Source organism: Caenorhabditis remanei, chromosome X, assembly GCF_010183535.1.
Source record: "Caenorhabditis remanei strain PX506 chromosome X, whole genome shotgun sequence".
Lineage (NCBI taxonomy): Eukaryota > Metazoa > Nematoda > Chromadorea > Rhabditida > Rhabditidae > Caenorhabditis > Caenorhabditis remanei.
This window is the reverse complement of record NC_071333.1, coordinates 18,306,909-18,321,335: the sequence shown is the minus strand read 5'-3', so window position 1 is coordinate 18,321,335 and position 14,427 is coordinate 18,306,909. Positions and strand designations below refer to the sequence as shown.

At 38.6% G+C, this 14,427-nt stretch overlaps 6 protein-coding genes across 6 annotated transcripts; all 6 read left to right on the top strand.

Annotated features, from left to right (window-relative positions):
- Positions 1-1,188: 1,188 nt before the first annotated feature.
- Positions 1,189-3,546, top strand: GCK72_025705 (uncharacterized protein; the record flags this gene model as incomplete). The annotated part of the gene is made up of 5 exons (XM_003106258.2): positions 1,189-1,317; positions 1,368-1,481; positions 1,791-2,015; positions 2,075-2,728; positions 3,436-3,546. The coding sequence occupies 5 exons, from the start codon at positions 1,189-1,191 to the stop codon at positions 3,544-3,546; spliced, it is 1,233 nt and encodes a 410-aa protein (XP_003106306.2).
- Positions 3,547-6,246: 2,700 nt separating this feature from the next.
- Positions 6,247-8,229, top strand: GCK72_025704 (uncharacterized protein; the record flags this gene model as incomplete). Its single annotated transcript, XM_053736452.1, has 4 exons — positions 6,247-6,355; positions 6,755-6,792; positions 6,837-6,926; positions 8,071-8,229. The coding sequence occupies 4 exons, from the start codon at positions 6,247-6,249 to the stop codon at positions 8,227-8,229; spliced, it is 396 nt and encodes a 131-aa protein (XP_053580018.1).
- Positions 8,230-8,589: 360 nt separating this feature from the next.
- Positions 8,590-9,080, top strand: GCK72_025703 (uncharacterized protein; the record flags this gene model as incomplete). The annotated part of the gene is made up of 3 exons (XM_053736451.1): positions 8,590-8,769; positions 8,818-8,859; positions 8,910-9,080. The coding sequence occupies 3 exons, from the start codon at positions 8,590-8,592 to the stop codon at positions 9,078-9,080; spliced, it is 393 nt and encodes a 130-aa protein (XP_053580017.1).
- A 1,620-nt stretch (positions 9,081-10,700) lies between these two features.
- GCK72_025702 (uncharacterized protein) lies at positions 10,701-11,052 on the top strand (the record flags this gene model as incomplete). Its single annotated transcript, XM_053736450.1, has 3 exons — positions 10,701-10,778; positions 10,832-10,885; positions 10,936-11,052. 3 exons carry the CDS (start codon positions 10,701-10,703, stop codon positions 11,050-11,052), a joined length of 249 nt encoding a protein of 82 aa, XP_053580016.1.
- A 1,377-nt stretch (positions 11,053-12,429) lies between these two features.
- Positions 12,430-13,099, top strand: GCK72_025701 (uncharacterized protein; the record flags this gene model as incomplete). The annotated part of the gene is made up of 5 exons (XM_053736449.1): positions 12,430-12,438; positions 12,490-12,591; positions 12,786-12,887; positions 12,942-12,995; positions 13,043-13,099. The coding sequence occupies 5 exons, from the start codon at positions 12,430-12,432 to the stop codon at positions 13,097-13,099; spliced, it is 324 nt and encodes a 107-aa protein (XP_053580015.1).
- Positions 13,100-13,759: 660 nt separating this feature from the next.
- GCK72_025700 (uncharacterized protein) lies at positions 13,760-14,408 on the top strand (the record flags this gene model as incomplete). Its single annotated transcript, XM_003106289.2, has 3 exons — positions 13,760-13,811; positions 14,056-14,180; positions 14,262-14,408. 3 exons carry the CDS (start codon positions 13,760-13,762, stop codon positions 14,406-14,408), a joined length of 324 nt encoding a protein of 107 aa, XP_003106337.2.
- Between the last annotated feature and the right edge of the window lie 19 nt (positions 14,409-14,427).

The following is a 14,427-nucleotide window of genomic DNA, read 5'->3' as shown; positions in this document are numbered from 1 at the left end:
GGATATTTAAAAATTGGATCAAAGGAACAGGAACAAACCGAAATCTGGAATCAAAGTGACTTTAACCAGTACCCTTGTTTCAGGTCAGGTACTTGACAAAACTTATTCAGTTCTCTGCAAACCCCTTTCTCCAATTTTGGAAAACTTTTGCTCCGATAGAAAAAGTTAATCAAAATATACATTCTCCAGAGTGTATTTTATTCAGAATTTTTATTTTTCCAGAAGAAAGTGAAGAGAACACGAGGACCCCATAAACTTGCATTTTTTGTGAAACTAATCAAGTGTGAGCGCAAGTGCTCTGATTTATTGAAAATACATAAAAGTTTACGTTTTCTTCGGGTGACTTCATTCAATCTGCAAAATTGTTTTTGAACTTCTAAAGATGAATTTGACTTTTTTGTTCCAAGATTAACGTACATGAGATAACATTTCCCTTTTCAACAGTAATGGCTATTGCTCGTTATATCGGTTATAAACCCATTACCCTCTTCCGACATCTGCAATTAGCCGGAGCTTGGAAAAAGGAAAAAAGCGCACGTTCCCCTCTCCCATCCTCTCTACCACCGGCCCGGTGTGCCTTGACACCGATGTGCGGTTGTTTATGCTAACGCGTTACCCTCTCTCTTGTAGAAAAAATGTGTTCATATCCGTTTATAAATCAATTATTATATGCATTAGTCGATTAATTTCATTATCATCATTTTTTGGTACTTTCTACCATTTATCTTTTATTATCTTTTTATTTTCAGAAACCAACCCGCTATACTTTTACGATCTCTTTCTCTTTTTTTCGAATGATCAATAACTTTTGGGATGGCTGACTCGCGAGAAAAATATCTAACGATTTGCATTTTATGATTCTGTGCATACAGTCTTTTTTGTTTTTCTCTCTCTATCTGTGTCTCTCTTCAATTTACTACTCGATTTGCGCAACATTCATCTACCACCGTTCACAAGAAATGTATATTCCTTAATCCTTAATTTTTTCGCCATTTGCCTCCTTTTTTCTCTCTCATTGATTTCCGTTAGATCCATTGTAACTTTTGATGTATTTGAAATATGAACGCCGTGTGGAAACTATTAAAAATCTTCTTTCTCTCTTGCGTTTCCGAGTCGTCTCCCGTAAAATCTTTGTTTTATTTCAAAAAAATTAAGAAACAATAACTTTTTCTCTCTCTAGTTTCAGAAATGTCAATGGAATTGGCTGATTCTCGCAAAAAACGAAAATCTCGCTTTGACCAGAAGCCGGAATGCTCTTCAGAATGTTCCTGTTACGTGTCACCTCCAAAACTGTTGTGTCTCTCTCCTACTTTCTCGGTGAGTTAGTTTGTTGCTCCATTGTGATAATTTTTAAGTGAGTAATTTAGAAAGCACCTTCAACATCTTTATCCGATACCCCGTTCTATCCGAAAAGCATATCAGGAAACGGTCCAGAGAAACGAAATGTTGAAGTTAACACGATTGTGAATTTGAATGAATTAGTAAGATTTTCAGTTGTTTCCTGTCAAGTCACAAGACCGGGCAGGGCCGGGCTGAAATCCAAATCATTCTCCGTCCGACCCACTCGGCCCGTTTTTAAACATGTATTGAAAAAAGTCGAAATATTCTGAAAAAAGTCTAGTGTTCGACTAAAAATTAAAAATTTTATCAGAAGGTTGGTAATTTAAGCAGTTTTACTCTAAATTTTTGGAAGTTTTCAAAAAAATTCGTTGAAAAATGAGTTCCCATTTTCGGACCCGGACGAATTCCTGGTTTTTCTCTTTCGTTTTGCTAAATTCTCATGTTTTCAGCTCACACCGCGAATTTGTCTTCTCCTTGAAAGTATGCGTAACAGTCATGTCCCTGACTATCTGAGAGAGCACTTGTTAACACCAGAGTCCCCTCCAACGGAAGAAGGAGTCAACCAGCACATTGACGTTTGTCCTGAGGAAAACGTAGCAGATGAGGAGACCATCGCTCTCTATACCGCAACGAGAGAGGAGAAATATGAGGAGACGGATGAACAAGTGATTTTTGTGAGTTGCTTGTGTGTGTATGCGCGCGCTGATGGAAAAAAGTAAGGAACGTTTTACAGGCTGCGTGGATCGAATTCTGTGAGACTATGAGAGCGAGGGGACTCCCACCAACTGCAATTAGAAATCACAATTACAAGAAGTTTATGCGTGGACCTCCGATTGTGAAAAAAACGAACATGTACAGAAACCCGGGCGGATGCAAGAGATGTCGGTACAGAAATATGCAACAGTACGGGAACAATTTCTCTGAGCGCTCGGAGGACGACATCTGGAAAAGTTGCACTGTTCGCTACACTATGGAATGTCATCGGAATCAATCAGTAATCGACGATCTCTTTCGAAAACGTCCAGATCTCTGCACATTCTGCAAATTCAAGCTCAACGACCCGTTCCTCAGGAAGAAAGAATCACAGGACCATGTTGATAGTCACGTTAAGGAAGGGTTGAAGGACATCCCGGGCAAAATGAAATGGCAAGATGAAGAATCAAGAAAAACTCATCGAGAATGGTATCCATCGACAGAAGAATGGCTGGTAAAGAAGAAGGTTCCAGAAACCGTTGAGAATTCAGAAGAGGCGGATCAAGTCACAGACGTGATGACAAACGGCTTACAACGACGCAAGTGTCAAGTTTGTAGAGAGCAGTTGGAGGAGTACTATGATAATGAGTGGGAGACGTGGCGTTTTAAGAATTCGGTTGGAATAAACAGAAAAGTGAGTGTGGGTGAGCAATAAGGTGTAGCACGGTTTCTCAATGTTTACAGTTAGAAAAATGAGTGTTCTGACTAGGGAAGTTCATGAAGTCAGTTTGGAGTTATGGGACGTGACCTACATACAAATATCATTATAAAACGCTGATTTCAAAAATTAGTTTTTGCCCTTGACGCCTGGGGTTCGAGAAAAATTAGGTCAAAATTGTTAAAAATTTCAAATTGTTACCTTTCTGAAACTCGAAATTTTTTGACGATTTTCAGAATTGTGACCTCATTTTTCAAATACCAGGGCTCCAGGGCAAAAACTAAATACGAAGTTTGTTAGTTGAGAGAAATTAGGTCAAAATTCTGAAAAATTTAGAAAAAATAACAGAAAGGTAATAAATTGTCATTTTCAGAACTTTGTTCTAACTTTTCTCAAATCCGAGCCCTCGTGGGCGAAAACTAAATACATATTTTAAATCAGCGTTTTCTCAGCTTTCCAATGATAAATGTGTCGTCCTACAAGCACACACTGACTCTATGACCTTCCCTAGTGAGTGAGAGGTCGAAACCATGTTTCAAAAACATTGACCGTTCAAATGTAGTAAACAACTCTCCCCTCGCTGCATGATTTTTGCCCTCTTTCCCCCATTTCATACCAAGAAAAACGGAACGAGGAAAAGGGGAATGTGTGAAATCTGTGGGATTTTATCTCTCTTTTTTCAGGTGATCCACAAACATTGCTTGGGAGATCTGGAACAATCGGAGAGCAATCTAAAAGAGGAGCTGACAACCACTTTTAGCAAAGAGGAAATAATTTGTATCAAAATCGACTAAAATCTTCAAATCTTGCATGTTATCTCAATTTCGGTGTTATTGTAATTACTCGTTCGGGCACTTTTTCACTTCTTAATTCTAACCCTGTTTATTGTACCTATATCCCATTTTCCTCAACATTTCATTAAAGCATTGACATAGGTTAAATTAGTAAATTCTTATTACACTTTCTCTCATTATTGTTGTGCCAGACGGTCAGAGAATCACAGGGTCAGACGCACACACTACATACACACTCGCGCAACTTTTCAGCCGCTCAAGTTCATATTCGAAACACAATATCATTTACAATCGCGCATCTGTTCTAAGGTCAACTCGAAAACAGTCGTCAACATCTTCATCACATCTTGTTAGAGAATGTTTGTGGGCGTGCACAAGAATGAATTTCTGGCGGTCCGTGTACACATCACATGTCATCCACAGCTTCAATTGGTGCTGACGACCGCCCCTTGAAAGTTTTCAGTCGACTGTTCTCAATTACTCAGAGGTCATCTAAATTTTTGTTTGGAAGTCACGATGAACTCCAACTACCATCTACGTAGCAAAACCATTAATGAAAAAGGTATGTTGTTAAATTTGTGGTATCACCTGATCACTTTCGATGACAGGGTCATAACGACTTTTTAAATTCGTTTTTTTACTCCTGTGAGCTCTATCTTCAAAATAATTTTTCATTTTTAGAAGATTCCATCCCGGAGACTTCCAGATTGAAAAAGAGAAACGAAACTGTATTTTGAATTACATTTCATAAAAATTCCGTTTGTACTGTTTCGATTGTTTTTAAATTGTTTTTCTGTTTCCAGCCTGTTCCACCTTTTTATTCCGATGATTCATATCTGATCAGATATTCCATTTTTCAGAATTTTGTTCTATCACGCGATATTCCGATAGCCTTTCATTTGTTGCTACACTGCTATCATAGCCTAGTGGATTTCTCTTTTTTCTATAAGTTCCTCCGTCTACAACTCCTTCATTCGATTTTTGCCGTACGTTACAACTCCTATCTCTAAAAACTTCTCTATGACATCACATCAGCACTGTCTATAGTTTTACGCGGGCGTAGTGTCCATTTCACCCATTCCCACCGAATTGGTTGTGCTCCCGCCGAAATGGGTGTCGGTAATGAGACAAAAAGGGGGGAATGGAGGGAAAAAAAGGGAGACACAGATTTGATGGGATGCGGCGAGTGGGGCACATTCTCTTTTGTGTCAATCGGGGCAGATCAATATTAGTTCCCAAAATGGTAATTCATTGGAGAATTTCGTGCCAATGCTGTAAATCTGTAAGTTGATGTTTAGGGGTATTAGTGGGTGACCAGTTTGGTAAGGATAACGCAGAAGTGAAATGAAATCATTTATCCTCCCTTTCACTTTGTATTCCTCTCGGTCGGTATTTGAGCTGGCACACCTTTGATTTTATTTGTATCATCTGAATCTAAAAAATCTAGAACTTATCGCTACCTAGACCCCTCTTCTTCCGTCCCTCTTCGCCCATCTAAACCATCGAGTTGCACGGCACATTTATCGATGACCATGCATTTGAATATTGTAAGTGCAAAGACAGGCACTTTTGCATCGGACTTCTCCATGACTCCGCATTTTTTCCTCTTCAATGATGGTTGACTCATATTTTCATACTGTAGGGGAGGAGGACGACCAATGACCAGAGTGATTGTCTCTCCGCGTTTTTTTTTCGTTTCTCTGGTTCCTTAGTTCTTTCTCTCCTTTTTCTTCTTCTGATAACATTTTTCTTATGTTAGAGGTCAATTGAAAACTTTATGTAGATTGAGGGAAGGCAAGGTCTAGGCGCCAATTATTTGAATCCAGCCATATAGAGTTAATCTACTAGTTAGTTTTTTGTTCCCCTTCTCAAAAACTTTGTATCCTTAGGTTTTTAACGAAAATTGCTCACGAGTTGCATACACGCAATTTCTAGAACTTGGTTCTTTATCCTATAAGATCATTTCTATACACCTTTTCTCTTATTTCTCTCATTTTTACGTTTCCAGAAGAAACTTCCATCTCCGTATCATCGACTCATCCTAATCTTGAAATGAGTAAGTTGAAACTTGAATTTTTATACCGTAAGCATTCTATACTTGAACTTTGGCCTTATGAAGCAATTCGAATTGTTATTTCCCTCTCCAACCTCTTTTGTTTTTTTTCTCCGGGGGTGTAGCAACGTCCTTCATTGAATGGGAGGGAAATATCAACATACGTTTGAAAAAAATCTTTTTCTTTTTTTTGAGGGTCTATGGTAGTGGGTGGGGCTCAGCCATCCAGTTAGAAAAAAGAAAAAAGTTTTTCGTGTTTTTGGGGGTTGAGCGAGCAAGCAGGGGGACGCGCACTCTCATTGACATCTTCTCGTGGGGACCTAGTCGTCTTGGTTTTGCAAAAGTTTATGTAATCTAACTACGCGATGGGTTCGTCCCCAAAATATCTAAAATGGTATCTGAAAAAAAATTAGTCCTGGCCTAGAATACGTCAGCTCGGCCATCATGATACTGCGCCACAAAATTGACGTCATTCAACACAGTTGGAAACGAGCGCTACCGTAATCTTTTGCGTGGAAATAGTAGTTTTTTTAAATTTCCTAGCGATTTTCACCATAACTTAAAATTCAAAATATTTGGGAAATTCAAAAATTTTGATGATTACTGTAGCACTCGTTTTCAGCTGTGTCATTTTGTGGCTAAATATTATGATTGCCGAGTTGACGTATTCTAAGCCAGAACTGTCTTCTATTCAGGTTGCCATAAAAAAACCAATTTTTGCTTCAAAAAACTATGAACACATTAGAAATAGAGTCAGTAGGTACGGTGCCAACAATCCTACACGTTTTTGCAACTATAGAAAAAAAACACCGTTTTTTTTCCCTTCGAAAATTAGAACAGCTCCACTTCCGATTTCACTATTCAGTATCCTCATTCCCGTCACATAATGTTAGTCAGGTGCCATTTGAAATTCTCGTATGTATCTCCACAAAAAGGGGAAGAAGAGCCTACATCTGTGTCTTCTTCTTTTCTTTTGTACTTGATTCAGTATACATACAAAACATTCAACACCCTCTGTATTCTGTTCGGATTTCCCCTCCCCCCTCTTTTTTGTTTCGAGGCGGGGCACCACTGGGTCTTCTCTCTATCATGCAGAGCACAGGTCGAAAATAGTTTTCAAGAAATCAGTTCCAACGGAATATTCGTTTTTTTCAGAGACGAAAGACCAAGTCACCGGATGGACTGGACTTCAGGTTTGTTCATTAATATTTTCCTATTAGTAACAAATGTTTTCCAGAAAGCCAAAGAAGTCCTTGATGAGATCCCGGAAGGAGTGGATCTAATTGAGCATCTCTTCGCCAACCTGAACAGGAAAGAGAAAATGATGGTGAGTGAATGTTGGGGCCCGAGAATGGGTGGGTGTCAACTTACATTAGCGCAAAAGAGTTCCGCATATTATGATATCATGTAATACCCGTTTTTTTATGCGCTCCATTCCCGAGTAGGCCGCCAGAAATGTGAACATTATAGGGGTGATAGAGCGCATTGAAGGTCTTGTAGTCTCAAAAACGTATTTCTCAGGGAAAACAGCTGAAAACTCGTAAAATAGTGTTTGCGCTAGTCGCTAGTCTGCCGACAAACGCACCTCCTTTGGTGTTTAGAGGGAGGGGTACGGTAACAAACGAGGCGAGCGGTTCAGGTGGGGAAGTGGGGGAAAAGATGGAGTAGAAAATTGTGGATATCAGTGTGTGTCTATCGAGATGACTAGCTGATTTTGAAAAACTATCGAGAAAATAGCAATAAAAGATTCTTGAAAATGTCTCGATACTCCGAGCGGTGCGTAATTACAGAAAATTGTTGTTTTAATTTTTTGATTTTTTTTGTCCGTTTTCATTTCTGAATTCTCATTTTTAACAAAATACTGGCAGCCAAGAAACGTAATCAATTCCATCCACTTTTTTGGAAATTCTGCAGCGTTTTTAAGTAGAGATATATAGACCAATAAAGTTTTGAGTTTGTTTTGTTTCCTGTTTTTTAAGTGTATTTTTCGAAATGGTTTCAAAACTACACACTGATTGATATAGTGAAACCTTTTCGGGTGAAATGATATTGAATATAATTAATTGTTAAAGAAGAAGTGATAATTGGTATCAAAATATGAGAAAATGACTTCTAGACAAGCAGTAAAAAATTTGTGTTCTCTGCAGAATACTTTTATCAATTAGTATCAAACTTCCTATTCATTACCTGTCATCTTACCGTACCTAATTCGATTAAAACTTTGAATCAGATGTTCTTCAAACAGGTACACTAGTCAAGTAAACTAATATGAAGTAAAGGCACTAAGAAAAACAAGACTTCCCTGTCTGGAAGGGAAATAGAGAGAGATGAAAGTTGATGATTAGGTAGTGTTGAGGAAGACCGAATTACCGGTGAACTTTTCAAAATTTGTCTAGAATTCGGGTGCTCTTGTTTTGGAGGGACAAACAGAAACGTTCAGGGATAATCTCATCAGAGTGAACATTTTTCAGAAGCTCCGGGACGGACTCTACGTCCTCGAGCACATCAGCTCGGAAAGCTGGGAGAGCTGCCTTGGAATCAAGACGGCCACCAAGCCTGCCGAGGTGTCTGGCCCTGGCTTGGGAAAGGGACCGAAGCAGCAGGAGGAGGAAGAGGGGAAGTCGTCTTAACGGGTAGCCACACATTTTTTATAAATATCACCTAATTTTTCATTGTTTCCGCACTAATCTTTTGTTTTAATTCACTTTTTCTTCTTCATCTTTCCTCTTGCCATGATACTTATTTCGGGAGCTCACAGGCATATAATGTCTTTTCGTAATGCTCCCAAAATCAGTATCATTAATTCTATGGACCCACATCACTACGGTTGTTTTCATAAAACGTTTAACTTTTATCACTACTGTTTTGAATTATATTCCTTTATTGTCTGTATTGGTTAACACCAATTTTTATATCTCTCACTGTCTGTATATTTCAGCATGTGCAGTTTTAAACAATTTTTTCAGCTCTTTTCCAATCTCGCTTTCAAAATGATGTACATTTCCGACGAAAGTGAAGCCTCTCCGGAGCTGAAACGGGTCAATCTACTCAACCAGGACCGTCCCCCAAACACCTTCCCTATCGTCACCAGGGAAATCTTGTCTCTGCGACGGGGACCAGTGCAACGACTGGATGAAGGCCTTATTGTTCTTGGTCTGGAAGTGACAAGGGTAATCATTAACTTTATAGGTTTGAGTATATACGTGAGCTTTTTTCAGTGTGTCTTCAAGCTCCACAAAAACGGAATGGCCCAGGAGTTGGTTAGAATTCAATAGTGTTTCAAACTTGAATCAAAATCTATGTATTTCAGACCAAGAAGGAGTACACCCCCTATTTCGAAACGTATTTCGGCTCTGTTCCAAAATCGGAGGCCCATAAAAAAATCGGAGGCCCATGGCAGAATCGGAGGCCCATGGCAGAATCGGAGGCCCGTAAAAAAATCGGAGGCCCATGGCAGAATCGGAGGCCCATAAAAAAATAAGAGGCCCGTAGCAGAATCGGAGGCCCGTGGCAGAATCGGAGGCCCATGGTAGATAGAGAATGTCATTGTTTATAAATGATGAAAAACTCCCTTATAAGCATCTGAAGTAGTGCAGAAGTCTGAAAACCATGTTGTAACTACATGATGCGCAAAGCTGATTTTTTTTTCATTCATTGCTAATTATAACAGATATTTTTTAACACATTTATCTACCCGAAGAAAGTGACATATTTATGTGAATAATTGTTAAAGGAAAAAAATGGGAAGCAACTACAGTGCGTCCAATTATTTTAAGACACCCCCCTACATCGAAGGTACCGAGAAAATGGGATGTGTTCTGGAAAAACTGTGAATGTAGTTCGATTCAGAATGGTTGAAAACCCCTACAAACAAATTTCGAGAAAGAATACCTAATTCTGAGCACGTGACCTCAAAAAACACTTTTTTGGCCGAAAAAAAAATAAAAATGATAAGACACCCTCGATTTTTTCGATTTTTCACGCATATCACTAGTAAGAAAGAGCTTTAAAACATTATTGATTATTCAAAAACACAAAAAAAAAACAATGCACAGTTCAATAACTGGTCTCTACTCCATTGTTCTGAATATTTTCAGTCAACCTATATTTCATGCTTCCAACGACAATTGCAGTTTTTAGTTGAAAATGGTCAACTTTGTGACTGTGAGACAGCCTTTCTGATAGTCTCACAATATTGATTCGTTGTGGATTGTATAGATCACAAATAGAGCTTTATTTTTGTAGTTGACAACTTTTTTATACGGACACATCCTAAGATGTTACAGGCAATCTATGTAAACAGCTCCAAAAGTTTTCCTTTTAGCACTGAAAAAGGGCAACAACTGCGAGGAATCACTTTGACGATTGATATCTTCTTAGGATGTGCATATAGGTTGACTGAAAATATTCAGAACAATGGAGTAGAGACCAGTTATTGAACTGTGCATTGTTTTTTTTTTGTGTTTTTGAATAATCAATAATGTTTTAAAGCTCTTTCTTACTAGTGATATGCGTGAAAAATCGAAAAAATCGAGGGTGTCTTATCATTTTTATTTTTTTTTCGGCCAAAAAAGTGTTTTTTTGAGGTCACGTGCTCAGAATTAGGTATTCTTTCTCGAAATTTGTTTGTAGGGGTTTTCAACCATTCTGAATCGAACTACATTCACAGTTTTTCCAGAACACATCCCATTTTCTCGGTACCTTCGATGTAGGGGGGTGTCTTAAAATAATTGGACGCACTGTAGTTGCTTCCCATTTTTTTCCTTTAACAATTATTCACATAAATATGTCACTTTCTTCGGGTAGATAAATGTGTTAAAAAATATCTGTTATAATTAGCAATGAATGAAAAAAAAATCAGCTTTGCGCATCATGTAGTTACAACATGGTTTTCAGACTTCTGCACTACTTCAGATGCTTATAAGGGAGTTTTTCATCATTTATAAAAAATGACATTCTCTATCTACCATGGGCCTCCGATTCTGCCACGGGCCTCCGATTCTGCTACGGGCCTCTTATTTTTTTATGGGCCTCCGATTCTGCCATGGGCCTCCGATTTTTTTACGGGCCTCCGATTCTGCCATGGGCCTCCGATTCTGCCATGGGCCTCCGATTTTTTTATGGGCCTCCGATTTTGGAACAGAGCCCGTATTTCGAACGAAATTGGTCCGTCGGCACCGTAAGTTTCAAATTCCCATGGATCCCTTCTCTGACTAAAAAAACTGATTTCAGTCTACCGAGGTAGTCAAACCAATTGAGGGACCACGCGCTCTGCAGATCGCCATTGTAAGTTTCCTCCAACAGGATGTATACATAAACAAGGATTACATTTTCAGACCTCCTTCCCCATTGCAGCAAAGAAATATGGACTCGAATTTTACAAGTTCGAGTACCTCAAGGATGGTGTTCGCTTCAGCAGCGGCTGCTACATCCCAATGGTTGAAGTCATGTAAAAAATGTGAGTTTCTAGTTTTAGTTTTCCACTTATCACGTCAACCCTGAAATTTCTCTGCTCTGAGACTGCCCCCGTTCAAATTCATACATACATCAAATGAATTGTAGTGAGTGAATACCCCGCGTTTCTCAAACGCCGCCTTTTTTGAATGAGGGTACATTAGGAGTCTCATTGTCTTCTGCTCGTTCAAATCTCATTCTTTAATTTGGCGAAATGTCATTTACTTCTCAAGACCCGTCCTCATCTGGTGGCAATAAAGTCAAACCATTAGTGTGCAGAGTCAGTTATTTTTCGTATTAGCCCTTTTTCATTGAGCCTTCTTGTGGAAATTTTCAGGAAAACATTTTCTATTTTTCTAGAAGGGATCAAATCAAATCTTAGATGTTTGACAGTGAAACGATTTGACATGTACCTTAATGTTTCAGGACCTCACCTCACCCATCTCACCGACCGCTCCGCCTGCTCCTTCAACTCCCATTTCTCAACCAAATCTCTCTCCTTTATCCGAAAATGTCTTCCTATGTGTTCAAATAGTAAGTCAGAAAGATGAGGAAGAAAACCGCATCATAAAAGTACAAAAATGTTTTTTCTCGGACAAAAAATGTAAGATTCTTCGTTTACATTGAGATCCGAAAATTGTAGATATGCCATTAGACGATTTACCTTTTTCTTCTTTATTTGTAGTTTAGGGGGAAGTTAAAATCAGATAAAGGGGGCGTGGTTTCAAGTAGAAGATTACTGTAACCCTTTTTCATAGATTTCAACCGCCTGCGAAAGAATGTCTTCTTTGTCTGCTTCTGCTCATTCAACAACTACTTCTAACTCAAAAAACTGTTTGGAAAAAGTGAGTTTACCGAAATTCAGATTATGAGCACGACCATCTCTCCTTAAAACAAAAATAGTGATGTGTTTTCAGAAGAAAAAACATCCCAGAAAATATGAAGCAATATCCAAGTCATCCTGAACACTCTGGTCCGCCATCTTTCCATTTTTTTTGGAATTCTCGTTTAATACGCATCCTCTATAAAATCTCGCTGATATCCTTGTCCAAATAATTTTTTCTATCTCGAATTCATCCCGATTCATACTATTGTACAACGGTACTACTGTACTACTGTATGCAATGATCTCTTTCTGAAAACGCATCGATTCTATTTTTTTCTCTCTCTTTCGATCCTTCCTCTCCGAACTTTCAAATTCCTCTTTTTAACATTTTCTATGATAAAAGCTGTCGACAATTCAAAATTGTTCTAAGTTTTACTGTGTATAGGTTTGTCACCATCTCATATATTTTCTTATAATTTTACCCTTCTTTCTATTTTTTGCTAAACAATCCCTTTTTCGGTTCGGTTTTGGTACGACGACATTTGCCAAGATGGGTCGTGTATGTTTACTGTATCTTTGGTGATCTAAAAATGATTGTATTTTTTTACAGAAAAAGGTTCAAAAAGAGCAACGGAAAGTTAAGGGAACTGTGGAGACATCACCCGGACCAATCAAGGTGGTCGACCATCCACCAGATGCAACATGGACAGTGGTAAGTTGCTATGGGGTTACGGTAGAATAGTGAAAAGCTCGGCTCGCACGTTTTTACTAGATACAAGACACTGCCAGATCGAAATTAATCGGAAAAAGATAGAAACCAGTTCTAGAAACAGCACAGACCTATTTGATTCTGAAAGTCAATAACTCTGCAGTAGTACCCATTCTTTACTCCATCTAAACTTCCAGGACAAGAACGGCCACATCGACATTCTCCATCATGCTTGCCAGTTCAAGAAGCATTTCAAAATCACTGGAATTGATAAGCAGTTCCACAACGTTTGGAGATCGGTTAGTAGTTTTCAATAAAATTGAAAATTTCTAAATAATCACTCATTTTTTCAGATTCCACGTTTTTGCGAAAGCTGTGGACAACACATGAAGTACATCTTGTATAACGTAGGAAATTGGATGCAAGATTCGAGATATATGAACTTGTGTTTCAGGGTAAGGTCGTCGAGCTCAAGGACCAAATCGTGGCACCACCACTTTGGTGGTGGTAGAAAGTCGGTGACGGTAGAGCCACGCCGGCAAACTATAAGACATCATTTTACTAAAAAATATGATTTGGCGTACCATCTCCATCGCTCCAATTTTTCATTTTTCTGCCTGTTTTTTTCCTTTTTCCTGATCTCTTTTCCTTTTGATCTCCTCTTCATTTTTTCTAGTTATATATTTTTAAATTCTCAAAATTCATAGTGCGTCATTCTACTTTTATGTAGGTCTGCCAAATCATAACTTTCGTGGTACGATGTAGCTAAAATTGTTCAAAAAACCGTATATCTACTAAAAAGTTATGATTTGTCGTACCATCTCCAACGCACCAATTTTTCATTTCTCTGCTTCTCTTTTGCTCCTTTTTCCTGATCTCAAGTCATAACTTTTCCATTTTTCCAAATTCGTCATTCTTTCCGCTTGCTTAGTAATAACATGATTTTAATTTATTACAGAAATTTTACTACTCACGTGGGTTTCACAACCTGCCTTTTTTATCTTTGAACTTAATTACATTCGTATTCTATTCTTATTTTAATATATCTACATTTTGACAGCTCGGAGCTAGGAATCGACAAGAATGGACGCTGAAAGGTAACTTGGATATGATAGAATTTTGATAGAAACTGCGATTTCATTACAGAGAGCTTCACGATGAAGATCACCAAATGTTGGGGCCTCGTGGAGCACTATCGGATGATTTCTCGGATCAAGGAATAGGTCAGTTATGTAGAAACTTGGGCAAAACAATGAGATTTTGTTCTAGTGTGTAATCTAAAAAGTTCAATGTTCAGATTACGGTATCCACAATTTATGATACAGAAATAAGTGAGTGGGCGTTGTTTTGTACCTCTGTTGTGTAATATTTGGTTGAGTTTGTCCTAGTTTTTATTTTTTGGGTTTGGTGGTGTGATTTGTAAAGGGAATCTGAAAAAGTGAGCTCACTCATATCACCATGTTTCAGAAGAAGACATGGATGACACTCGGAACGGACGGGTCAATGTCCCCTGGGAGAGAGGAGTTGAAAACTCCTGGGAGGGATCCATGATGTCCGAAACGGACAATGAGAATGCTCCTCCAGAGCACCAGGTGCGATTTTGTGAACTATACTTCAGATTTTTTCATATAAATATCAATTAATTAATAAAAACCAGTTTATACGATTTTCAGGAGGACGAGCACGTTGCTCGCGAGGAGCTTCTCTGGGAGAGCACTCCGCTCAAGCGCCCACACGATCCGTGGGACGATCCATGCGAGCGGAAGCTCAAGTATAGGAAGATGGAAGGCCAGAAGGATGGAGAGCACAAGAAGAATTGAAGATCTATCGTAAATTGTT